Genomic DNA, 25,451 nt, shown 5'->3' with positions numbered 1-25,451 from the left:
ATATGTGTGTGTGTGTGTATATAGACTAAGAATTCATTAGACTCAGAGTCTAAGAATTCATTGCAAAGCCCAGATCTATCTATCTATATAGATACAGATATCTAGAATATATATAGATATATATAATTCATTGCAAAGTCCTGACCTATCTATATAGATATATATATAGAGAGAGAGAATAGATATAGAGATATCTAATTCATTGCAAAGTCCTGATCTATCTATCTATCTATCTATCTATCTATCTATCTATCTATCTATCTATCTATCTATCTATCTAATTCATTGCAAAGTCCTGATCTATCTATCTACTTATCTATCTATCTATCTATCTATCTATCTATCTATCTAAAAAAACACACACATACATATATACACACACACAATTCTGTGTGTGTGTGTGTATAACAGGACTTTGCAATGAATTCTTAGACTTGTGAATCTGCAGACTCTTGGTTTCTAGTTCAGCTCCCTGCCTAGACAGGAGACCTCCCTACAGTACAGTTTCTGGTCACATATACTTTGCCTCATCTCATTGTGAGTAGGCCACACAATGAAGTTGTGTCTTTTCACCTGGAAGACTGTTCCACAGCCCAGCATATCAAAGGACTTCTGTTATCCCCCACAGTGCCCCGTGAGTCCATTCATCCCCTTGGAGGGTTCTAAAGACTCCCATTTGGTGCTAGATGATGACCCAGAGGCACAGAGAAGTAGAGCCACACAACCCCAGGGCTGCCTTCAGGACGGACCAGGCCTCTGGGAGACAAAGCCCCCTCCCTGAGCTCCTCAGAGTCTGCATACTGTCCTTGGAGTGGTTCTTCCATTTATTTATTATTTTTATTAATTAATTTTGTCAGTACTGCACACCTAATAATAGCTCTCCAGATACAGAAATAGATACAAGCAAATGAATGGGATTGTAACTGCCTGGTGCTTTTTCCTTAAAGAGGTTCTTTCCAAGCACAGTCCTTTTGTTCAGAAACAAATTTAACAAGAATTTAGAAGCCGGGTGATAAGTCTGAAATAAATCAAGCGAATGGCGGAGAAAGGAAGCTAGCGATGGCTTCAAAGTACAACGAACACAATGATGGGACTCAGTGGAATAAAAAAATACAGTTAAATTTAATACAAATGGCTTCATTGTTATCCAAGGTTCCATACCAACTCTAATGATAATTCAATCGCATTGCTCATTAGGGAGAAGGTGGATGGAGATCATTTAACTTTTTTAATTAGCAAAATATTTCATCCTGACCATGATTTACCTTTTCTTTTTTTTCTTTTTTTTTTTTGTACCTTACCCACTTGCAAAAGAGCAAGAGCTGAGATTTAACTTTTAAAATGCGAGTGGAAGGTAAAACTACAATAGTGAACCGTGTGTGTGTGTTTTGGGGGGACACAATTCTCCATTCTGCTCAACGTTACCAACACTTGCAATTTAATCTAGTGGTTGTCTGGTGAGGTTCCCCCCGCTCTTAAAGTCCCACCTCTGAGAGTCACGTGATTGCATGACGCTTTCTTTCCTTTCAAATAAGGTATTTCTGGTCCTTGTGTTTGTGTGAGGAAGTGGGATGCAGGTCCAGGGGGCACTTGAAATATCCGAAGATCAAACTCCAGAAAGCAACTAAAGAGTTGTTCCAAGGCATGATTTGCACACTTCCCATCAGTCACAGCTCCCGTATCCTACACTTTCCAGTTCTTTGCCATGAAGGCAAGAGTGAGATTAGATGAACAAACATAGCGGGCCAAATCCTTTTGGGCTGGTATCTGTCCTACCCTACATCTCATGTCTTCTTGTTTCAATGCCATCTTCAAAGGAATAGTGTTTTGTGTCTTTTTCAGTCCCAGACAACTCCTTTCTGGTAGGCAGCATTGTAGCTCCTCCATAGCAAACAGCTGTTCCTTACCAGCTTCAAGGAGGCAAACAGCTTCTCTGGAAAAAGGCCCCCAGTCCAATCTGTGTAATTGCCTGGCTCCTTTATGATGGGCTTGCTCACAAACGAAAGCCATGACTTAAAGCACGGAAATACAATTAAGCCAAATGAATCGGGTATGCACATTGGATGACTTGCTGTAGGGCCTCCATAGGGGTTGGCTACATAACGAGATGACTTTCATCTTGAGAGTCTGGGAGTTGAGGGAATGGGGTGGAAATCATGGCCTGAACAATTTGGAGCTGCCCTTCCATTCATGTCTGACCCGTAGGGGACTTATCCCACGTGATATCATGTCTTAGATATCATGCACAATTTTTCCATTTCATCTCCCTCTTCCAATTCAGCAGCTCAGCTGAAGCCTGATGTCCCAATGCATCAATGGCCCATACTTAGCATGGTTTCCACTCATAACATCTCCCTGTGACTGACACTCAAATACACAATGATCGAGTCTCCCCTTAGTTTAGTTTCATTCTCACCTCATACTCATGATAGCCCTAGACCCTGTTTGGTCTTCTTCAGGTAGGAGGTCCAAGCCATTCATCTGACTCAAGAACTAGATCTCTTTTCCTCTCCCACCTCAGTTACTATGCTGCCCTTTTTTGCTCATTTGCCCTTCCCTGCACCAACTCTCTCCAGTCCATTCGAAAACCAAAACCACGATCCTAGCCCACTGATCCGCCCATGTCACACCACCTCTGCCCAAGCTCCCTCTGTTTTATTACATCACATTTAAGCTTTTCCTCCATAGTCTCAAGGTCACGTATGCTCCAGGCGGAGCCTTGGAGCCCTGGATAAGTCCAACCTTCCCAGGATCACACTGGACCCTCTCGGTCCTACCAGTCTTCATGCCCAATCCCCCACATATCTCATCAGCATCTTTATGCCTTCTTTTGCAGTGCCCCTACAACACCCAACATCTTCCCTACTCAGACCAGAAAAGGAATTCTCCACAAGGTAGATAAGGACTTGGCAAAGGGCTATGCACTACCTCAGTTTCCCCTTTCAGGTAGGAAGCCACCAGATCCCAATGATATTTAAGTTGCAGAGATAATTTCGTTCTCTTTGCCTCCACTAAATTAACTGGAGTCCAAGAAAAAACATTTAGAAGGTCAAAGGTCCTTTCTCAAGCTTAGCAGATCACTGGTAAGGCACACCAAGTGCTATAGCCAGTAGCACGGAAGAGAAAACTTTGACTCCACAACCCAGATGATGAGGTCCCCATTTACAGCTGGATGGAGGGAGGCAGGTGAAGAGTATGGGGGAAGGATGGGGTAGAGGTCAGCCAGTCAGCATGAGTCCAGAACAGGGCTGAAACTTCCACTCCAGAGCCACAGCAACATGCCTGAGGTGCTTTACAGCTACATCCCAAGCACACATCCACGCACAAAGTCTCCCTACCCTGCAAAAAAACTCTTGTTCTTGAAAAATGTGATTTTAAGCAAAACCATGTTAAGTGAATCCAATTACGTGGCAGTAGTTACCTACTAGCAGGCGGCGGCCAAACAACGTTCTAACCGAACATTGCCCGACTTTAAACGAGTATGTTCTTTAATAGATCAGCGATGTAATAACAAAACAGCATTAACTGGGATGACGTTAAGTAAAGAGTACCTGTACATCCTCCCCACACTTGTCCTTCATATCTTTCACCATATGAAAGACAATGCAGGCCATTAAGTCTGGCACAGATGGTGTTAAGCTCCAGCTCCTAAAGGAGCTGCCTAATCTTACAACACCCTCCCTAAAACACCCCATGTCTGTGCTTCCTGTACATTAAGTTAGCACTACTCTGCATGTCCAGCCATGGCTGAAAGCTGACTGCTGCCTGCATGAGTTCCAGCTGTGAGAGGGTTAACACCGTAGCTCTGCCTCCTCCTTCCTTAAAGGTAGTAGAGGGGAGAAGCATGGAGGCCATCTTGAAGCAGTGTCTCCGTGCTTGTATTCCTCTGTGATTCTAGCCCTATGAAGGAAAATCGATTCCCCTTCTTTCACCCCAATTTTGGAAGGCTGATTTTGGGGGGAAAGGCATGTGCAGCATGTAAGTAAATGCAGTACATTTAGAATGTCCTCGTGCAATAGTGAATAACCAGGTGAGCCCCATGCTGCAAGCTGCATCCGTCTTCAATCCACTTATCTACTTGCTAAGAGATGCCTTGGTGGGTCAGAAGAGGTCACAGTCCCACCTCGCCTGACCTCCCGCATCACAGAGTCCAGATCATTTCCACCACGCACTGATTCCTGCAGTAGAAAAATTACCTCTGCTTGTCACTTCTGGTCTGAGCATGAGCCTGGCAGCTGTTGGGCCTGAATATTTCTTGATCCCCTGAGAAGCATTTAAAACAGTTCGAAGGGCTACATAATCCTACACACTGAGAGCACCAGGGAGGTCTTGGGACCTTTGGGAGTGCAAGGATATCCACTTTGGGTCAAGATGAAAACGCTTTTCTGTGCATGAAAAATAACATGCATTGTCACCGATTTCCAGTGCCTACCAGCAAGGCAGGGGTTGCATACTCTGGAAACCCAGCTGTCAATCTGCTGGCTGAGAGCAGTGAATAATGGCTCCTTTTTGAAAGTTAACCTTGTAGTCCAGCATTCCCCTGGGCTCCCTTCTAGCTAACAAATGGCTGAGCTTGAACAGTTCTAACCTTCCATGTACCTCTGCACTAAAGCTCATACAGTTTTAAGGGGAAACAAATTAAGCTGTTCTTCATTTCATATTCATCATGACTGCGAGCAAGCCAGTGAAGAAGGGCTTCTTTTTAAAGTAGTTAACTTACAACTCGCCTAAAGAAATTCGAATCATTTGATAATCCCAGCCCATGTTCTGATTGGAATTGATCAGAAACCGAGATTTCAGTTCAATGGGAAACTCGGACCTTTTGCAATTTGCTTCTCTCCCGTCTAGGAAGGAAAGGGCCAAACTTTGTCCTGTCCCCCACAAGCAAAATAGTAATAAAAAAAGAAGCATCAGACATAACATTTCCTTTTCGTTACACCAATCCTTTTTTTCAGATTTTTATCAATGTGGTTTTGATATTATCAAAATGAAATCAGTAACTCAAAAAGTTCATTTTGATTTTTTTTTCCCTATATGAAACGTCATTGGGATTGACACAGCCCTGAGAAACATTTTTATTATCGACTGACTGAATTTTCTGATGGAAATATTTTTAACCAGCTCTAACACTGATGTTTAATGCTAAATAAGCTGCATCAGCATTTTGGCTTTAATGATATTGTTCATCCTTGGGAAGCTCAACACATTAGAGGCAAAAAATTGAAATGTGTCTCTGTCATCTGTCTATCTTCTTGTCCTTTTGTGATGGATTCATTTTTCCAGCACAGCCATATCCCTTATCTTCTTATTCTATGTATTTCTTGTTATAAACTGCTTTCGGAAACTAACTAATAAAATCCTACCTGCTAAATGGGAATGCAGGCTATATTTTTGATTGACTGAATCACTTATTGGTAGGCCTAATAAAGTCACTAATGGATCATTGTCTAAAATCTCATCCCATTATCAAGGTTTACAAATGTCAGCCAAAACCGTTGTGCATATATGAGCATGAATACCAAATACAGAGCATTTCTCCTCTCCTCAAGTTCTCTCCAGTAAAGCTCATCCATAATAACAACACCACCACCAATAACAACATTACCAATAACAGCAATAAGCATTATACCAATACGAATGCCATTTTGTAAGTCTTACTGGGAAAATATACCTTTGATAAAAAGGGTGTAAAATAAACCTCCTGCTTAGCATTTCCCATTAAAGAAGCGATTCCTTTGGACCACGCTGCTTGCTTCTCATTTATGCAGGTGTCTCTGTTTAGCTCTTCCCTAAGTTTTTCATAAAGGGGTATTTCTCATTGAGATCTACCATTGCCGTGTATTTGTGTACTTCACCAATGACTCCATTTGTGCCTGGTCTTTCAATAGCTAAGGGAAAGGGGAAGGGAGGAAGGAGTCTCCTCTTCTGTACCACAGTGTAACTCCACTGACTTCAAATGAGTCAGTCCTGATTTACACTGGTAGAAGAGGAGGGGAGAATCAGGCCCAGACTGTCTGCTGAATCAGTTGATTTAGAGATTTGAATAGGCATAACAAGGAGATGGAAAGGACAGTACCACTGAGGCTTGCAGTCCTCTTCTCTGTGGCTAGAACCAGGTGCCACCAAATGAAGCAGATCAGTTGTGTCCCAGCACAGCTGATCTACTTTTCTGGGTGAAACATCACCCGTTGTCCCACCTGTTGATGTGGACAGACAACCGGTGATGTGTGCTCCCAGAGCTTGACGGGCCCAGTCCTGTGCATCCCAAAAACTCCCATGTAGGATCGAGCTCCTCAATCCCCTGGAGCACCTGCCTGGAGTGGCTGCAGAGTGCGAGCATCTCTAGGCTGTGCTTCCTCTTGCACCATTAAGCAAACAGATGTCTGCTGCTAAATAGCAGAACAAATTGATACCACCCTTGCCGCAGCCACACTTGTGGTATGGACATCCATTTGCTTGGTCTTTGTGCTGCCATAAAGATTGTTACAGTGGCACAAAGGTGACCAAAAGCAATGTATGTTTTGGTTCCAAGGCCATGTGAGATCTTATTGGTGAGACTTTTCAAAGCTATTTTTTTCTCCGTTAAAACTCGTAATAAATCTTGGTGGTGGGTATAGTGTAAGAAGCAGAAGCGTATAGACAAGAATCCTCTGCTGCCACCACATTCGGATCTTGGAAACAATTTTCAGAGAGAGACCCTAGCACTTTCAGGTTGTACTCAGCTAGGATATTTTCTAGAAACCCTTGCTGTAGCTGGCATTGATAAACGGTTCAAAGAAACCTGCGCAAAATGTCACATGGTAACTCTGTTTGAGGCATCGGGTGCTGTTTCCTTCCAGTATGTCTGCACCACCTACGGTCCACAGCAAACCTTTAGGATGGATATGGATGGAGTGAACCTGCCATTTCAGGAGCCTCCCTGCAACTTTTTTTTTGGACAAGGACACACAACGCACTTACTCTGGTGAAATATCCATTAGTTTGTATACTGATATAAATTAGACCAGGATGCAGAGGGGACAGATATGCAGCTCTTCCATGGTAGCTGCACCCAGGAGATAACTATGACAGCACCTCCTTACCTAAGTATTAGGAGAGTAGATAAGAGCCTATTCACCATGGGCGAATATCTATTTGGGATAAATTACAGGCAGAAAACACGTATTCCTGCATAACTGACACGGACAGTAAGTTTCCCGAAGTCATTCCACTCTTGACTCAAGTCACACTGATGCAGGACATTGCGTGTCCAGGGGTTTCAGGCTGCAAATGGACTTCAGCTTTCCATATATCCAGGCCCTACGAGAAGAAGGAGACTAAAAAAGGCCAATACAGGGAAGAGAGTTTGGAGCACAGGGAGATAAGTGAGGGGAAGCACTCACATGTAATTCATGACTAAGGTCCTCAGGAGAAACTTTCCAAGGTACCCGAGGTTGAGACGGATGCATCTTACTGGTTCCACCAAAATCCCCACACACACTGTGAACATGGGATGCCTGGGGGCTGTGTGGGGCATCCCCAGCTGCAGAGACTCTCTGCTAGGTTTCCTTGCTGCATAGGTGGCTGCCTGGGTCTCAGGCACATTTTCTTCCATGCACAAGAAACTAAAATAACACCAGCTAATCATTCCTGCTGACTGACAGCATTAGAGTCCCTCAGAGCCTACCTTCTGTTAAAGGTCCTGCTGGAAATGAGCAGCTGTCAGCCTCAGCTTGGCTTATTCAAGAATAAAGACAACATGTACCGTGGTAGCAGTGGGTCAAAAAGATACCGTAAAACCACGCAGAGCAGCTTGAGTGCACCGGTAAACACACACTGATACCTATGGGGAAACAAGAGCAGAGTGAAAAGGACTCGCAGTTCCCTTTTCTTACTGCTTTCCACCCAATCCTACATCCTGCAACATAGCCTCTTGTAAAGTCTTCCTGGGTGTGAGGCAGCAAATGTTTTTCTTGTAAGGATTTAATGGGGGGGAGTAGGACAGGATATGCCCTGTTGCCCTGATGCTGGACCTTCATTCCAAAATGCTCAGGAAAACTTAAGAATATATAGGTATTTTAGAGCTGTCCATGTGTACTGAGCATCATGTATTGGGCTATGATTGAGCAGGCATTCTGGTTTTCCCTGATAAAAAAAAAAAAACAACCCAATTTTTGGTTTGAAAAAAGTAACCCCAAATCTACATTTTTTCCATGATTAAAGTAAAACAACACTAATATATATATACATACATATACATACACACACATATATATATATATATATACACGCATGCACGCACGCACACACACGTATGTATGTATGTATATGTATTAGTGTTGCTTTACTTTATATATATATATATATATATATATATATATATATATATATAGTGGTGTTTCATTTTAACTCATAGGGTTGGCATGGACCTTCAGGGTTGTCTGACCTGATCCTCTACTCAAAACCTTAGTGATGGTCCAAAAATATCCCTGGCCAATACTCACCAGCTTCCTCTTGAAATCCCCCAAGAAAGGAGAGTCCACAGCTTCCCTAGACAGCCTAGTCTACTACTCGCTGTTCTCATCCTGACTACGAAGCTGCTCAGAGGAAGCGGGCAGCACATGCTCACACGGCTCTTCATGAGGAACCGAGACAAGATCCCTTTTTCCTGATGTCTGGTGTTTGTTAAATCAACATGGCAGGGGGTCGGACTTGATGATCTGCTCAGGTCCCTTCCGACCCGACCAACTATGAAACTATGAAACACCAAACGCCCTAGATAGTTTTGCAAAGAGTGGGAGCTAAACCTCAGATCCCGGACAACCTCTCTCCAAACACTTGCTTCTAAGCTAAGGACAGAAGTAACACATAAACTGGTTCAAGTGATCAGAAACTGGTTTAAACCTGTAACATAACAGAAGTTCAGTGCACATAAACCCATTTCAAAATGGCTGGAACTAGTTTAAGATAAACCTGGTTGAACGTAGTATCAGACTTAAGTGATCTGGGTCAAACTGGTTTATGAAACTTGTGTCCAAGACCCCTAGGTGTGCCACCTTTGTCTGAGTTTACCCTCAGTCAGTGAGTGTGTTTGCTAGTGTCTGCCAACACACTAGTCTCTGCTGGTGTAAATCAATGACTTCAGTGCAGCGAAGCTTATTTACAGAAGCTGAGGATCTGGCATCTGTCAGTCCATATTTTAATCTATTCTCTACTCGTGATAAGGTTATTGTCTGCTAAACTAGTGAGTTGAGGCAAATGCACCTGATAAAAGTGGCTCAGTAAAAAAAGATTCAGAGTAAGTGGCTGATTGTATGGGTACCAAGCGTAACCAGAGCTCTGAGAATTAAGGATAAAAAACAAGTTGGAAGGGGCATTAAAGCTCAAACTTCAGGACCAAAACCCATCTCCCATATTGATCAAAACAACAGATTTGCCCCATATCTGCCTCCTGTGGGGTTCTCATACTTGCCTCATTTGGGGACACCAGGGCACTGACCTAAACAGACCGCAGGTCTGATTCAATCTGCCCATCTCTATGAAATACCTGCCGTTCACCCTTTGCAACAAAGAAACTCTGCAACCAAGTCTCAATGGCTGAGTCTCTTTTGTGCTACAAGGGCAAAGGAAGTCGAGAAAAGATGCATTCAATGTGCTTAATAAGGAGTATTGAGTAGGGGCATGGGGGGAAAGCTATATAAAATATCTGTGCTCAAGGGCAGGACTCTGCCCATTTATGAGAGATTGTACATTGCTATTTACTATGCAATAAAATGAAAGTAATTATCGCCTACATCATTTACTGCACATGCCCCTGCTGAAATACCAAGCACTGAGACTCAGCAATGACCTCTTGTATATTTTGTGATAGGCACTGATGTGCTTTTTTTTAACGCTGGTATTAGCTAAATTAGTATTTCTTCCACCAACAAGTCTTTTCTAAGGCTAGTTTCTAATTCTTTTCTAATTGGCTGCAAAGTGTTGCAAAGCTGCTGTAAGTTTGGGGTTTTTTCTGCCGGCTTCTGATGTCATCTTGAATGCACTGATTTTTGAAAGTTCATAGAATCAAAGAAAAGTAGGGCTGGAAGGGACCTCAGGAGGTCACGTCTAGTCCAACCCTGCTCAAGGCTGGGCCATCCCCTTCTACACCCTGCAAGACAAGTGTTTGTCTAAGTTGCTTGGAAAAACTTCAAAGGGTAGAGCTTGCACAACTCTCTGCATAGCCTGTTCCAAGACTTAACAACCTCATAGGGTGAAAGTTTTTCCTTGATACCCAAACTAAATCCCGCTTGCTGCAATGGAAAGCCACTGCTCCTTGTCCTGTCCCCTGCAGCCCCAGACAACCGTCTATCATGCTCTGCCGTGTCACCGCGCTTCAGGTATTTGAAGACTGTTATCAAATCCCCCTCCTTTTCTGAGCCTTATCTTCTCCAGACTAAATAGCCTCAGTTCATTCAGCTTTTTCAATCAAGAGTTTCAACCCTAACCATCTCGCCGGGGATGCTTAGAAACTTATCAGGGACCTGGGCAAGGGTCTTGCCCTTCTCTCAGGGTCAAACCAATGACCAGGCTTGGGTCAGGAGAGACATTTTCCTCCAATCCAAAACTAGAAATGACTGTGGGGGAAGGGGGTTGCCTGCAATGTAGGGCATGGGTCTCTTCCTGGCATTGATTATCTGAGCATATATTCACCTAAAAGCATCTCTGCCACTACAGGGCAGGGCACTGGTAGGACCCTTGTCTCGTTATCGATGACACATCGTAGTGTTTTTGGCCTTGTTTTCAAGAGGCTGTGCTATGTGGGATGGGTGGGAAGGACATCTTTTAGGGGTGAACTGTGAATGCAGGGGGCTGGACTAGAAGCCTCTTTCCAGTCCTATGTCCCAGAAAATCAGAAATCACTCCCCACCCTTCCCAATCATGAGACTGATTTGGAAAGTGTGAGATTTTTGTCCCATGATAGTAGGATCTTTAGGATGTATGTGGGTCACACTTTCCAACTGTTCTGTGAAACAGCAAAGACTAAAAACTTGCACTTTAAAAAAAAGGGAAAAAGGGAAAGGATTCCCAACAGACTCCAGGGCAAACAGTTGTAAGAAAAACAGCAATATCAGGAGACAAATGATAACCTTGTGAGGACCAATAACCATGCATTTGAGCATCACAAGCCTAAGTCCCAAATACTCTGATCTGTCCCAGGTTCACATTTCCAGCTCACCGACCTGCTGTCAAAACCTGCTGCTTTTCTGGAAATGCTAATCCCCATTGCTAATCCGAACCCTCGCTTCCCCATCCCTGTACACGAAGCAGGATGCCACATTCATAAAATCCCTTTCATTCACTCGCATCCCAAAGAACTCACAGATTGTGCAAACTGTATCTATGAGCATCCCTTTGCCAACCAGAGGAAGCAACCATCTCCGGGATGAAACAGGCCAGCTGTTGAACTGAGCGCAGCAACGCGATGGAAAAAATAACAGAAAACACAACAGACAACTTGGATCCCATTCACAATCCCATTGATTTGAGTGAAGTTGCAGCAGCGGTAAGCTTGACTCTTAATTGGGATGTTCTCCAAACAAATAATCTGATTGCAAAGGGGCAGGTGACATGTCAGGAGAGTATAGTGCCAGTTTGAGCTCACATTACATACTCTTCTAATAATTGCCTACCCACAATTAACTACATCTCCATTCTCCTGCCTTTCCTGTGAAAGATGTCCCTGGAGATGCCACAAATGCCATTGCTCCGTATTAATTCAGAGTGAAGAGTGCCATCTGCTGAATAACCCACACCTCTTGCTTACAACCTGCAGCTGGAAGTCCCTCTCTCATTGCTAACGTGGTCTGTCCTGCTTGGCTTCTGCAATCAGCATCATAGCCCAAAATGAAATGGCTTGCGAGCTTCTTTTCTTGTTTTTAATTTTAAGTATTGCGATTGTTACTAAACCGACTACGCGTGCAAACGTTTCCTCCCTTCGTTAGTAGTAAAACGTGCCTTCCCCGTTCCATTGCGTGGAAGGGAAAATATCAACTCTCGCAGGTGTACGACATTTTTAAATTCTTTTTTTTTTTTTTTTTTATGAATCAAGCCCTAAGTGTGCATCTTGCTGTCTCCGCTGTCACCGCTTGTCACATTATAGCAATGATCGCGGCTTTCAGATGGCAGTTCAGGTTGCTTAAATCATCGTTTCTCTTGCAATACGTCCATCATGCAGAGGTATCCAGGCAACGGCGTCGACGTTTCTCGGCTGTGGGTGGCATGAGGGAAATGGAGAGAACGGGGAAGTGGCAAACCTCAACAGAGCGTTTTGTAGCAAGGGCACATGGAAGGATCAAATCACGTTCCCAGAGGAAAAGAAAATAGAAGAACTGCCAAGTATATCAGATGAAATTGCGGTCTTTAGCATGAAGAAAATAGCAGGAATGACAATAATCTCTGAATGATTTTTTTTTTTTTTGGGTGCAGAGAGAAAGACAAGCCATTGCCAGAGTCTTAAGTTTTAGAGGGGGTTATTTTTTACTGATAAACTGCACAAGCCCCGCCAACTCTTTCAGTGGGAGTAAATCAGAGGCATGTCACTATTTAAAGCGATGCTGTCAATGAACACTGCATGATGAAACCTGGTGCTGTATTAGCCATGAACCGTTTTAAAGGAAGCCAGATGTTAGGAGGGGGGTTAAATTGCAGGGGTCGGGGTTGCTTAGAGTGGGGGAGAGGGTTGGCAACACAGCCAAGATTTAGGATCAAAGACCAGATCAGAGAGCCAGTCCCCTGCATCCAAAGAAAATCACTTAGCCAGGACACCTAAATATTGTCTACTCTCATCTGGCATGCAGCACAGCTGCAAAGCACCACGAGAAAGAAAAAAACCTAGAAGCAGTGCACAATACTAGAGATAAAAAGCAGAGGAGAAAAGAGCACTGGCCATGCCTAGCCACTGCAGCATGAACTTCAGTTTTTGGAAACTGGAAGTAAAAGAAAAGCAACTGGAAAGGAAAGGAAAGGAAAGGAAAGGAAAGGAAAGGAAAGGAAAGGAAAGGAAAGGAAAGGAAGCCTCCAATAGGGTTTTAGGTGAGATGGAAAATTTGGAAAAAAGCAATATTGCACCAGACCTTTTCTTGTAAAAAGAAATCAATGCATATTTTACGCTGGAACAGACCTACTGTCTCTGCAGGCAGGACATGGGAGAGTTTCTCCTGGGTTGCTCGTGTGGAGCACGGGTTGAAAGAGCGGGTGGTGCCACTCAGCACCTGTTCAAGGGCCTCAGGTCTCTGATCTCCAGGTTGAGCCAGACCTCACGCCCCTCCCTAGCCAGTACCAGAGGAAATGCCAGGCACGGGGCTAGGACTGAACCCCTGTTCCCCCTGGGATCTTATCATGCTGGCTCAGAGATGCAGCAGGGGAGCCTCCATCATCTCGCAGTGCACAGCACCTAGAAGCAAAGGTCCCTACCTAAGTCCCATCAGGTGCATTGACTTAAGTACAAAGCACGGTACCCAGTCTCTTTCTCTTGCTCCAGAATATGGTCCTAGAGCTGGAGGAAAGCAAGCCGGGCACATGAGAAGGGCAGAGAGTCCCTGTTGGGAGCAGGAACAAGATAAAGACCATTATTCCATATCAGTCCCCGACAGAGAATCAAGGGTCCAGATCATTCTCATGAGTCTGGGATATTTCATTTCAAATCTAAACACACTGAGTTTCATTCATTTACTGCCTTGCTCATGGCTTTTATAATTACCTCTTTATCCTTTCCATAAAAGTCTATTAAGTTTCAAAAGATCAGAGTAGGACATGACTTTGATTTATAGATAACCAATCCCACGATTTTGATTTTTTTCCCCAATAATGATTTATTTAAAGGTTTGGTTTTTTTTTTAAATCTTTGGCCAATAAAAGAGCCCCTCCTCCCCCTTTTTTCCCCCTGCAAGCCTGAGTTAAAACTTTACAAAAAGCAAATTAAATTTGCAGCTCAAATCCCTTTGCATACATAGCACGATCTCGACAATAAATATTATCATTACCGCTAGCAAGAGGTACCTGTGCTTAAATTAGATATGGGTAAATTCTTTACAAGGAAAAAGTGATCCATGAACATTCATTTGAGCATAAAATTGAATTAATTTCTCCAACGTTCATGCTCCCTTTGTGTTTGTTTTCACAGAGTATTCTGCCAAAAGAATTTACAAGCAAGGTTGCTGGTGGAAATAGAGGCCCGTTAAGCCTACATAGGGACTTGCAGAGTTACAATTATGAGCCTTAAAAAAAAAAGCAAGACTTAAAACACAGCTTGGATGTAAAATAAAAGTCTGCTGTACAAGAGTTATTCATTGCATCGAAGTGGGTCTATTCCACGTGTTAAGGGAGTCAATCGGAGAGTCTTTGCACTGATTTCAACAGCCTTTGTAAAAAATTAGGAACAAAACATTGGCACAAAACATGAGCTAATCATGGACAATTTGCGGAAGGAAAGGCTAAACTTGCTGAATAAATTATTTCCTTTGAATTATTCACTCAGCCTAAGATGCCTGGGGGAGGAGGCAGGGAGGAACTGTTTGGGAAAGCCCAGAGATTTTCTCAGTGATCTCTGTACCTTGAGATGATCGTGCCTATCACCATCATGTCAAAAGCATGATATGGAAATGACTGACAACACTGCTGGCCCTGCTGGTTATAAATTAGCATTGGCAAAAATGACAATATGCTTAATGCAAATATGATGGAGGCATAAAAATTCAGTAAGGGTCATATCCTGCAAGATGCTGGGCGCCCTTCCCGGCATTGAACGCCCCCCCTCCACGTCACAACCGAAATCATACCCTCAGTTCACTGAAAAATGTCAGACTCTGAAATGACAACTGTAAATTATCTGCTTCCACCCTCTCTCCTTTCCCACTCTTGATTGAACAGGTCTGTGCATGGCAGGAAAGCATCTGCAAATAGGCTCTTAGGTTATACGGGACGCTGAGAAGTGATCAGTCAGACACTAGATGATAAGCAGCTAACTGCATATTCCTGGCAGCAGTCAGCGAACCTCCTTGATGAATGAGTTTCAGCTATTCTTCCAAAACACCGGTGGTATTTTTATGTATTCAGTGCACCCTGGTGCACCCTGGTGCAGCAGCCAGTCTGTCTGCTCTGCCCTGCTGCTTCCGTATTAGACAACCAAATGCTACAAGAAGCCGCTTGCTTTTTCCCCAGCTGCTTTTCAGGTACTACTGCACTTTGTTGCATGTGCTCCATCCTCTCTTCATCTTCTCAAGGGGTCATTAAACTCATGAGGAGTCTGCCAGACAGCAATGCAGCTTGCCCTGCAGTAAGCATCAGGACACCTCACCCTCCAGTGTCTCCATCCCAGCCTTACACTTGGTTGCCACAGTAGGCAAGGCATGAAACTCTAGATAATGTACAAAGCCATTGGACCACATTAGGGCCAAGAAACAGCTACCAGCACATTTAATTTTTCAGTGCAGAATCAATAGGCCAAGGGGAATGGGGGGGGGTTGTTTTATGTATCTAGGTCTCTACTGGCTTGGCTATCTCTGGGATTTCCTTTGAGGACCATCCCAGGCTAGCTCCCTAGTGCTCTCACGTGCTGTCTACAAACCCACTCCACTCATTTCTCCATCCCAAACCATAGTAAATCAGCAGAACTGCAGCCAGATCCTAACACCTAATGAAGCCGAATAAAAGAAGAAACCAGCTAACTGATCATGAGGGCCTACACTGCTTATCTACCTCAACGGGCTGTTGTGTTGAAAGTCCTTGAAGACCTATCTGTAGGTGAAAGGAACTGGATTTTAGGACAAATCCTAATGGTTCGGATTAATAGTACCCTTTAGGCTGCTTCCAGTGAAAGTGCAAGTACCAAAAAGCACCAAAACGAGTGTATCTACATGACATGTTAACCCTACAGTAGCCTAATAACACTGCACAGTAGCACGCTGGGCAACAAAATGTGCTAGTACACTACTGCGCAGTACTATTAGGCTGCTGTGCAGTTAATGTCTGAAAAAACCCATGCACCAGCACTACTGTGCAGTAGCACAAGTTATTGCACATTAATTTAGTACTTGGTTGTCCACATACTAAACTTAATGTGCAGTAACTATGGCACATTAGTGAACGTGTAGACACACCCAGATAGACACGTGCATAATAGATCCTGAGAAGTGTGGATTGAAGGGTCTTATGTTAACTCTGGCTTGATTTGAGGGTAGAATAATAACGCAGATAGCTTGAAAACTATTTTATTGTAAAATCTGTATCTCTGCATTTAAAGCTGTTAATTAATTAAAGTCTATCATCCAAAGCTGCTATTTAGAGTTGGAATCAAAGCTTATTTTCATATTAGATAGGAATGCAAATTGGAGTTGTGAGACTACTTGATTTTTTTTGTTTGCCAGCCAGATTTTTAAATGGGAAAGAAATCATTCTAAGTCAATTTGAAATTATTGTAATGTTTTGTTTTCCCAGTGCAATGCAAAATCTAACATTTGTTTTGAGATAACCAAATCATTTTTCAACTATATGCATTTTTTTTTCATCTGAGAGTTTTAAAACTTAAAAAAAAATATGAAGTACATCTAGGGATGAAACAAAAGCGTCAAATGTTGTTACGTTTGGGGGGTTTCTTTTGGCCAAAACATTTAGAGGCATTTGATATGAATTCATTAAATGTTTTGGCCAGCTTTAACCTGCACTTTTCAGCCCCTGGCAAAAAAAAATGTTCTAACCATAATATTTTATCCAGTAAATTACAGATCCCGACTGGCTTTATATTAAATTTATAGGTCATGACTTAAAGTGAGGTCAAACGTAGGTCTAGCTGGGAGGCAGAGAACAGAGCTATTTTTTTTTTCTTTTCTAATATTGCAAAGTTTAAGAAAGATTGGAAACTTCTGTCCCAAAGCTTGATATAACATATTCCTATTGCAAAAATGTCAGCTCTACCATTATTCTCCTCAATCTCTCATGATGGTGGGATGTCCCTGTCCTCTGCATCATCTCATCTTCCACCAAGACTGGGCAAACTCAAAGCTAGTCCTGTCTATCAGCGCCAGTCAAACTGTAATCATTGTTTTCTGTCATCACACGCCTATTCTTGAGATTTATTCTCTCTGTGTCCTGGTAGAGAAGCCGTACATTAAGATCCTATGTTTTATTCAGCTGGCAAACACAGCTGTGGATGGATCGCAATAATGAGAGGAAAAATGCCAGGAATTCTTCTATTTCTTGCAATACATGAAAAACACGGGCATTTGTTGGAGATGACTGAGAAGAGTTTGGGATGTTTCTTTTCCTCACCAAGCTCTTGATATATAGGATGTTGTTTTTTTATCTATAGGGCACATAAAGGATTTTACGGTGTATAAAAAGTAGTAGGCATGATCCAGAAGGATGCAGGGTAACAGGGAGAGGATTTCTGGTAATACTTTATTGTGGCATTATTGTTATCGGGCTAAATCCTGCCAACCTTTCACAGTTTGCATTCAGACCAATTCTTTAGGCAGACAAATTCCCATTCACTAGGAAGAAAGGGGTGCCTGGATAATGAAGAAGTCATGCTCCTTACATACTTATTATTGCATCCTTATTATCGATTATTAAGAAATGCAGGCATCCCGTGCGGGTGAATTCACCTCCTGTACCCCAACAACCATGCGAATGACAATGTGTACAGAAATAGCAGAACTGGGTAGGCTGATGCTTCCAGGGACAGAAATATTCAGAAGCCCATAGGCATAAAATGTCCTGATGTTACAGGTGTCCCTAGAGCCCAGAGCTATTACCATATCCCTCAAATCTAGCTTAAGGCTAGCACCGTTTTGGGAACGATGCCCCTGAGTTAGAGGAAAAGGAGGGGTTATCAGGATGTCACTGGAAATATGGCAGGTGCCACGTTCAGTATACCCAGAGACAAGATGGCAGAGGAGGGTTGCTCACCAATATCTGGCATTTTCCTGTCAAGTCATCTACTTTTGAAGGAATGGCAGGGGATCATGATTGTGGCCAGTGTCATGAACCAGAGGGCCGAGCAAATAATTAAATTTCTCATGCTCTCCAGGTTGCTCATATTCTGCTACGAGCTGCCCATTTCAGGTACCGGAGGCATAATCTGCACAAATACAGACTGGGGAGTGACTGGGCAGTACAGCAGAGAAGGACCTGGGGGCTACAATAGACCATAAGCTGAATGAACTAGCTGTGTGCTTTCATTGCAAAAAAAAAGGGGGCCAACAGCATACTGGGCTATATCAACAAGGAGATAAGATTGTTGTCTATGCATGTATCAGGGAGGTAAACACCAGGCAATTAGAAGACTACTTAAGCTAAAGGACAATGTGGGCACAAGAACAAGTTGACAGTAAATAAGTTTAGGTTGCATATAGGAAGGTTTCTAATCATCAGCAGTAGCAAGGTCTTGGAGGAAGGGTGGCGGCAAGAAGCATAACTGTTTCAGTATGGTGCTTGAGACGTCTATGAATGGGATGACGTGATGTGGGTACAGGACTGAGGTCCCTTGTAGGCTGAGGTTCCTACAATTCCCAAGACACACAGGAGGTTTGAGCAAAATGATTATTCCAAATATTATTAGTGGTCAAGTGTTATACCCAGGAGACTATTGGTACAGCAGGGAATAAAGACATGACATTGCATGATGTTAGCCTTGAAAGGAAGAGTAAAGTCTACTGTGCAAGCTCCTGACCAAACCTCTTCTAAATCTCTGCTACGAATGGCCTTAGACTTCACCCATACCATGGAAGAGAGAAGAGAGAATCTCCCTGACCAGCCCACTTTGTGTGAACCAGCATCCATCTCCAGCAGTCTGACCATTAGGAGTATGCAACGGAAGACTGTCAGAAGTCCACCTTTGTCTTTCCAGCCATGTAATGCAAGACAGCCTATCCCAGTGGTTAGAGCACTGTCTTGGGACCTGGAAGATGCAGATGCTAGTTCCAGGTTGGTCAAGTAATGATGGGCAAATCGCTTTCCCGTCTGTAGAATGGGAACACGTTTTCATCTTTGCAAAACACTGAGAGCTACAGAAAAATGCTGGGTATTATTTATTATCGTGTCAACTGCTCCAGCCTCAGAAATGCAATAGCAGACTCAGTCCAGGTCAAGAAATCTGACTACTGAATTACTAGGGAGATATAAGATGTGGCTTGCATTGCTTCACACCAGGCTATTACAATGAGGTACTACAGACTCCAGAAGTGCAGCGGCAAAGTAAAAGTCTTGCTCTGGCCATTGCATCTTGTAGCCATAGCAAGACATCTTGCCATGTCTTCAGAAATGAGAGTTTGAGCCCTGTTCTGGACTCATGCTAAAGGGTCCCCGCAGTTGAAGCTGTTACCCAGCTGTTAACAGCTATCTGGTCATTCAGACTAGGGTATCAAAGGCACCCAGATGCAATACAAGCAACGCTCACCCCCGGGAGGATGGACACTGGTGTATTCTAACCACACTAGCCATATGGACCACTACCTTTGGTTATGATTAAAGCTCATGCTTCCCAGGCGTTATGCTTTCTTCTACCAGGCTGCTTGTCCAGCGGGCAAACAGTCAGCCATCTCCATTAGCACAACTAGGACAAAAGCAATCTTGAGCCTTTTGCAACTCTAAAGAGAGAGGTTGATGAGACCATCTACACCTCATAGCTCCTGACACCGCAGTAAATCTGCCCCAGGAGAGGTTCCCTTCTCTCCATTGAGAGCAACAGCTTATCACCTCCAAACTACTGCCAGCCACCTTCTACAGCTCTGTGCTGCAGCATCGTGAGAAAAGACTCAAGGACACTCTAGGGACCCCAAATCTATGAATTGATACCTCAAGATTGGAAGAGTATTGTATACAGCTGAAACCTCATACCAATTTTGCAGGCAATAGCAAGCTCCATACTGATGATGGAAGTCACCTGTGTCCCAGAGAGTCACCATATGGGATAAATGGTATCTGTGGGGAGAACATAGCATGTGGCTGGCATAAAGACCTTCCTCACAACATTGGGCACAGTGCATGCAAACTGATGGCAGAAAACTATAATGGGTAGAGGCCAGCGCTAGTCATAACTATGCAATGGTCCTCCAAGTTGACTCCTAGGTAGGGACTTGGATTTGGGTTCACCTACCTCTCTGTAACCCGGCTGCAATAAAGCATGATTTTTCTTTAATGCATTCAGGAATGTGCATCCATATGCAGTTACTAGAGAGAAATCTATATTTATTCTCAACTAATATGCATTCCTCATAGAAAGCATTAAAGTTCCCTGCATTTCCAGGAATCCAAGACTTCCGCACATCTAGCTCAAATTCTTGTCAGAAGGAGAGACAATCCCCAATTACAGGAGAGTTGTCTGGCAAGCTTTTGCAGCAAGGATTTGCAAGAGATCTCATCTGATCAGGCTCCTTTAACAGTGGCCAGGGGTGAGGCTCTCACAGATCTGGCCGATTGGGACAATGTCAACTGGACAACTACAGAACAGAAATGTGCCAAACTGTTTTACACCCATTGATGTCAGTGGAGGTGCACCAATGAGGAATTTTGTCGATGATGATGATGATTATTGTTACTGCAATAGCAGATAGGAACACCAATCTTGAATGAGGACCCCGTTATGTTAGAAACTGTAAGAACTCAGAGCAGAAAGATGTTCCCTACCCCTAAACACTTTTAGGTAGCTTGTCTACATGTGTATTAACATGCTTTAGGTAATGCGCATTAAATTTAGTACCTCCAATGGTGAGGTACTAGGAAAATGCACATTAGCCTGTCTTAATGTGCATTAACTGAAGAGCATGGGACATATATACACGTGCTCCAGGAGCAAGAGGCAGGGTGCTTTAATCAAAGCAGCTCCAAGAGCCACTCTAATTAAAGTGCCTGGAGAGTCCTGCATATCAGCATCCTGGCACTTAAAAATGGTGGCAAGGATGCTTTAACTAAAGCTCGTCAAACGAGCTTTAGTTAAAGTGCCCCCGCCGCTATTTTTAAGTGTGGGAACACTGATACGCTAGATGATGGAGTCTGCTGGAGCGTGATAATTCCTGTGCTCCAGCAGCGGTAATTATGAAGCTCCAGCAGACTCGATTAATTAAGTCTGCTCTAATGTTCTGTAATTAAAACATGTTGGAGCAGTCTCACTGCTCATGTATAGGCACCCATGGTTTTTTAGTGACACTTAATGTGCATCAGCCTATTTTAATGCACGTTAACTAAATAGCATGAGTTTTTTAAGTGAGGCTTTAATGCGCATTCGCTTATTTTAATGCACATTAAAGCGCATGTGTAAACGCACCCTTGTCTTCTAGCTTTTGTCCCAGAGAGACAGAACCATCTTTTCAGGAAATCAAAGGTACCTACAAAGTTTGTTCCCCCTACTCCGAACTGAATACTGTATTAGATACATTTTATATGTAACGTGTTCTTTTACGTAGAATGCAATTATTATAGCCAACAAAAATATCGGCACTGACACCAAAATATTGAAATTAGCCCCTGGGGTTAATAGCATTGGGTGCAACTTATAATAAAGTGACTTCCTGATGGCAATGATACATTTATCATGGGATCCTGAAGCTTATGACAAACTTATCAACCAGATCTGAAGTGTAGCCATGACTCTGTGAAAAGAGAAGGCTGCATTTATACACCGCTGTAGAAACAAGTGAAAAAGCACATTGCAGTCCACTGAATCAGCTGGGGAAATGTAAGCAGAGAGAATGTAGTTACCTATGCTGGAGTTTGGACAGGAGATGAGGTTTACTACAGCCAAGAGGGATTCAGAGGCTACACATGGCAGTATTATTATAGTAGCAGCAGGCAGGATTTCCACTCTCCAACCAGGACCCCGGGGTGCGAGATGCTATAAAAACTCAAACCAAACAGAATACTCCTGCTCCTAAAGTTTTACAGTCTTCTGCCTTTCGTCCCCTCAGATGAACAAAGTCCCATCTCTTCCAGAAATCACACATCCCTCCAGGGTTTCTTTCTCCAATCTGAGTACAACACCAGATGAGTCTCATGCATGATATAATTCAGTATAACAGCAGGATTTCAGGGAGGAGGGAAGCACCAACAGACTTAACTCCACTCCTGCCCTAAGACCGCGGGACCCAATGCTGCTTTAATTTATGCAGGACTGGAAGGGATCACAGTGGAAAACAGCCTGGCACCATCAGCTACTACAGAAGCAAGGTGTCAGCATGAACATGTCAAACACAAGCACACTGAGAGCTCTCCTGGGAAGAATGAAGCTGATTAGCCAACACATTTCCCACCCCTTCCCCAAACACTAGGAAATGAAGACTATTGGAAAGTAAAATGCTTTGTGGCATTTTACAGTTCACGTGATGGTAACAGGGGTCCCCACCCCACCCCTGCCTTTAATTGAAAGACAACATGTCTAATTGCAAATACCCCAGGACCAGAATGCTTGGTGGTTTCAGAGCCCTACTTTTTAATCCATAGGCCCTTGCTTAAGGAATAGATCACTTTAAAACAGAGGCAAAGTCGTTCCATCAGACTGGAGTTCAAGCAGGAAGATTAATTGTAGGAGGGAGAGGCTGGTTACAGTGGGAGGAAAGGGGGAGAGGTCTTCAAAACTTGGGTGGTGAGGATTCCCCCGTCAATTATTTGATTAAAAAGTCCCTGATTAGACTCTAGAATAATGGTCCAGTTAATGAAAGCTTTATCTTATAGCACTGTGGATGACATGCTGAACAGGTTCACTCTGATTCATTTCAATACAATATATACCAAAAAAAAAAGAAGAAGAATTCATAGGTATCAGACTGAATGGATGTTCACAATGTTACCGGGTGGATAGTAAGTACCAGCATTTCTGCAGCCCAGCCAGAAAATCATCTTCAAGGGAGAGCCTTAGAGCTGCAAACACCTTGCAACATGAATCATTATAAACAGCCCCCTGCCCCTCCTCTTTTTTTCCCCCTTATCTCTTCCTCCTAGGCTAGTCTCTCCCTGGAAGAGACAGATTGCTGAACTGGGGAGGTTTAATCAGCCAGATCTCCAACCTTCTGCTCTACCAAGGCTGTTACAGCAAATGAAACCAGAGCACCAGGCTTTCTCCCTGGGGAAGTGGGGAGAAAACCCGGCCCCAGCAAAAAGGCTCAGCTCTCAAGTTAACTTGATCAAACTTCAGCGGGGCTGAGGCGGGCTGGAGACGGACTCACCTACTTTTTGTGTGTAGGCTCTTCTTTGTGCGCACAGGGAACATTGGGGGGGGGCACAAGGGGCCGTCTCAAGTGTCCAGGGCTGGGATGAACACGCCAGCCAGTGCCAGACCCAGACTCCTGCCAGCTCTGGGTGAACTTTTAGTATCAGGCCCTGCTTCCCCAGAGATAATAATAATAATAACCGGACAACAGAAAAAAAAATGACCATTTTGCCTTTCTGTCCAGGCCACTTCGCCCATACCTATGCCCGGCTCTGACAACAGCTCTGCTCCCACCACCCAGTACCAACTGGAGGTGCTCCGGAGCCTCTTTAAGTGGAGGGGAGACAAAGGATGGGGTGTGGGGGGAGACGAGAAGGGAAAGGATGGGATGGGGGGAGACCAAAAGGGAAAGGATGGGGTGCAGGGAGAGACCAGAAGGGAAAGGATGGGATGGGGGGAGACCAAAAGGGAAAGGTTGGGGTGCAGGGAGAGACCAGAAGGGAAAGGTTGGGGTGCAGGGGGAGGCCAGAAGGGAAAGGATGGGGAGCAGGGGGAGACCAAAAGGGAAAGGATGGGACACGGGGGAGACCAAAAGGGAAAGGATGGGGCACGGGGGAGAGACCAGAAGGGAAAGGTTGGGGAGCAGGGGGAAGCCAGAAGGGAAAGTTTTGGGGAGCAGGGGGAGGCCAGAAGGGAAAGGTTGGGGTGCAGGGGGAGACCAGAAGGGAAAGGATGGGGAGCAGGGGGAGGCCAGAAGGGAGAGGTTGGGGTACAGGGGTGGGGTCCAGCATCCCCAGCTGAACAAGTCGGGCACTTCTGGAGGACTCTCCGCTGCACCCATCGCAACGCCTGAATCCCGGGTGGGAGGCACCCCTTGGAGGGCGCCGCCTTGGAGGGGTGCAGAAAACTTTATTGCTCCGGAGCAGGGTGGGAGGAAGGAAGAAGAGACCCAATGCACATCTGGATCCAGATCCAGATCCAGCTGCTTCCAAGCGGCTTGACACCCCCCCCCCCCTTCCCTTCCCTTCCCCTTGCACACCTGCCCTGCGGCTACTCACGCTGCTGTTGTGCCCGGACCAGTGCACCATGGCTTGGTTGTGCGCCGAGTCCCCGGTGAGCGCGAAGGTGGTGCTGCTGAGCCGCAGCTCCTCGGGCCGAAAGCGGGTGGCTCTGCCCTGGGGCTGCTCCGCGTCGGCGCCCCGCGGTCTCCGGCCGGGGACATGCTCCGCGCCGCGTGTGTCCGCCGCCTGCTGCCGGGGCAGCATCGCCCCGGGCCGGCCGCCGCGCTGCAGCCGGCACGACCTGCACGTTATGTCCGCGCCGCTGCGGGCAGCCAGGAGCAGGGAGAGCCATGTCCAGGCGAGCCAAGCAGCTGGGAGCCCGCCAGCAACTTTTCCCATCGCTGCTGCGGGCCGAGCCGAGGAGAGAGGGGAAAGGGGAGCTGGAGAGGAGAGGGGAGCACCTCCCAGCAGCAACTCCAGGGAAGTTTCTTCGGATGCAGTCCCAAAAATAATAATAATAATTAAAAAAAATTAAAAAAAAATGGGAGGGAAACAGAGAGAGAGAGAGAAAGAGAGGGAGAAAAAAAAACTGCTTTCTTTTTCTTTCTATCCCTCTCTCTTTATTTTTCCCCTCCCCCCCTTGTTGCTGATCAGGCTTTTTGATGGGGTGAAAAAAAGAAAAAGCCACAACCACACGGGGGAGGAGCTGGATGGAAGTGAGAGAGAGAAAGAGAGGAGCAAAGCCCGGCTGGTGGTTTCTCCTGCCTGCTTTTGTGTCAAGTCAGAAATCGCCTCCCTCCCGCTCTCTGCCGGCAGCCCCCCGGGATGCTCGGAGCCGCTCCTCGCCCCCCCTGCATGCACACGCACCCCGGATGCCTGATGCCCCGCCGTCCCCTCCTGCCATGCCTACAGGGGGGGCTGGCACGTCCATCCGATGCCCTTAGAGACAGGCATGGCACAAGTGCAAGGAAGCCGCAGAGAAAGAAATGCACAGATCTACAACTCCAAAACGACACCTTTTTATGAGTGTAACTGAGGAAGCAGCACGCACTTTCCTGAGCTCTGCAGGTGGCTCTTTCTGGGGAGGGGGAGGCTCTTCCCTGGCTCCGTCACTCACTCCCAGACCTGTCCTTCCTACTAGATGGATGGGGGCAACTTCCCTGGAGGAGTTCCTCGGGGGTGCATGACTGCCAAATCAAGTTGGTCTAATAAAAGGCACCGGATTCACCCAAAGATCCTGGCGTGCCTATGTCAGCTACAACCAAGACCCCCGAAATCAAGCCCAGGGCACA

At 44.9% G+C, this 25,451-nt stretch overlaps 1 protein-coding gene across 3 annotated transcripts in view; it reads right to left on the bottom strand.

Annotated features, from left to right (window-relative positions):
• SORCS1 (sortilin related VPS10 domain containing receptor 1) overlaps positions 1-24,961 on the bottom strand; it is a 425,694-nt gene extending 400,733 nt beyond the window's left edge. Inside the window, exon 1 of one of the 3 annotated variants that reach the window (XM_059730193.1) lies at positions 24,217-24,961. In XM_059730193.1, the coding sequence (XP_059586176.1) occupies positions 24,217-24,558 (342 nt within the window). In that variant the 5' untranslated portion in view covers positions 24,559-24,961. The remainder of the gene's footprint in view (positions 1-24,216) is intronic. The other 2 variants (XM_059730192.1, XM_059730191.1) reach the window with 2 other exon arrangements.
• Between the last annotated feature and the right edge of the window lie 490 nt (positions 24,962-25,451).

Source organism: Alligator mississippiensis, chromosome 6 (assembly GCF_030867095.1).
Source record: "Alligator mississippiensis isolate rAllMis1 chromosome 6, rAllMis1, whole genome shotgun sequence".
In the NCBI taxonomy this organism is placed as follows: Eukaryota; Metazoa; Chordata; order Crocodylia; family Alligatoridae; genus Alligator; species Alligator mississippiensis.
The sequence above is the reverse complement of the archived record's forward strand: the minus strand, read 5'-3'. Positions and strand labels throughout refer to the sequence as shown.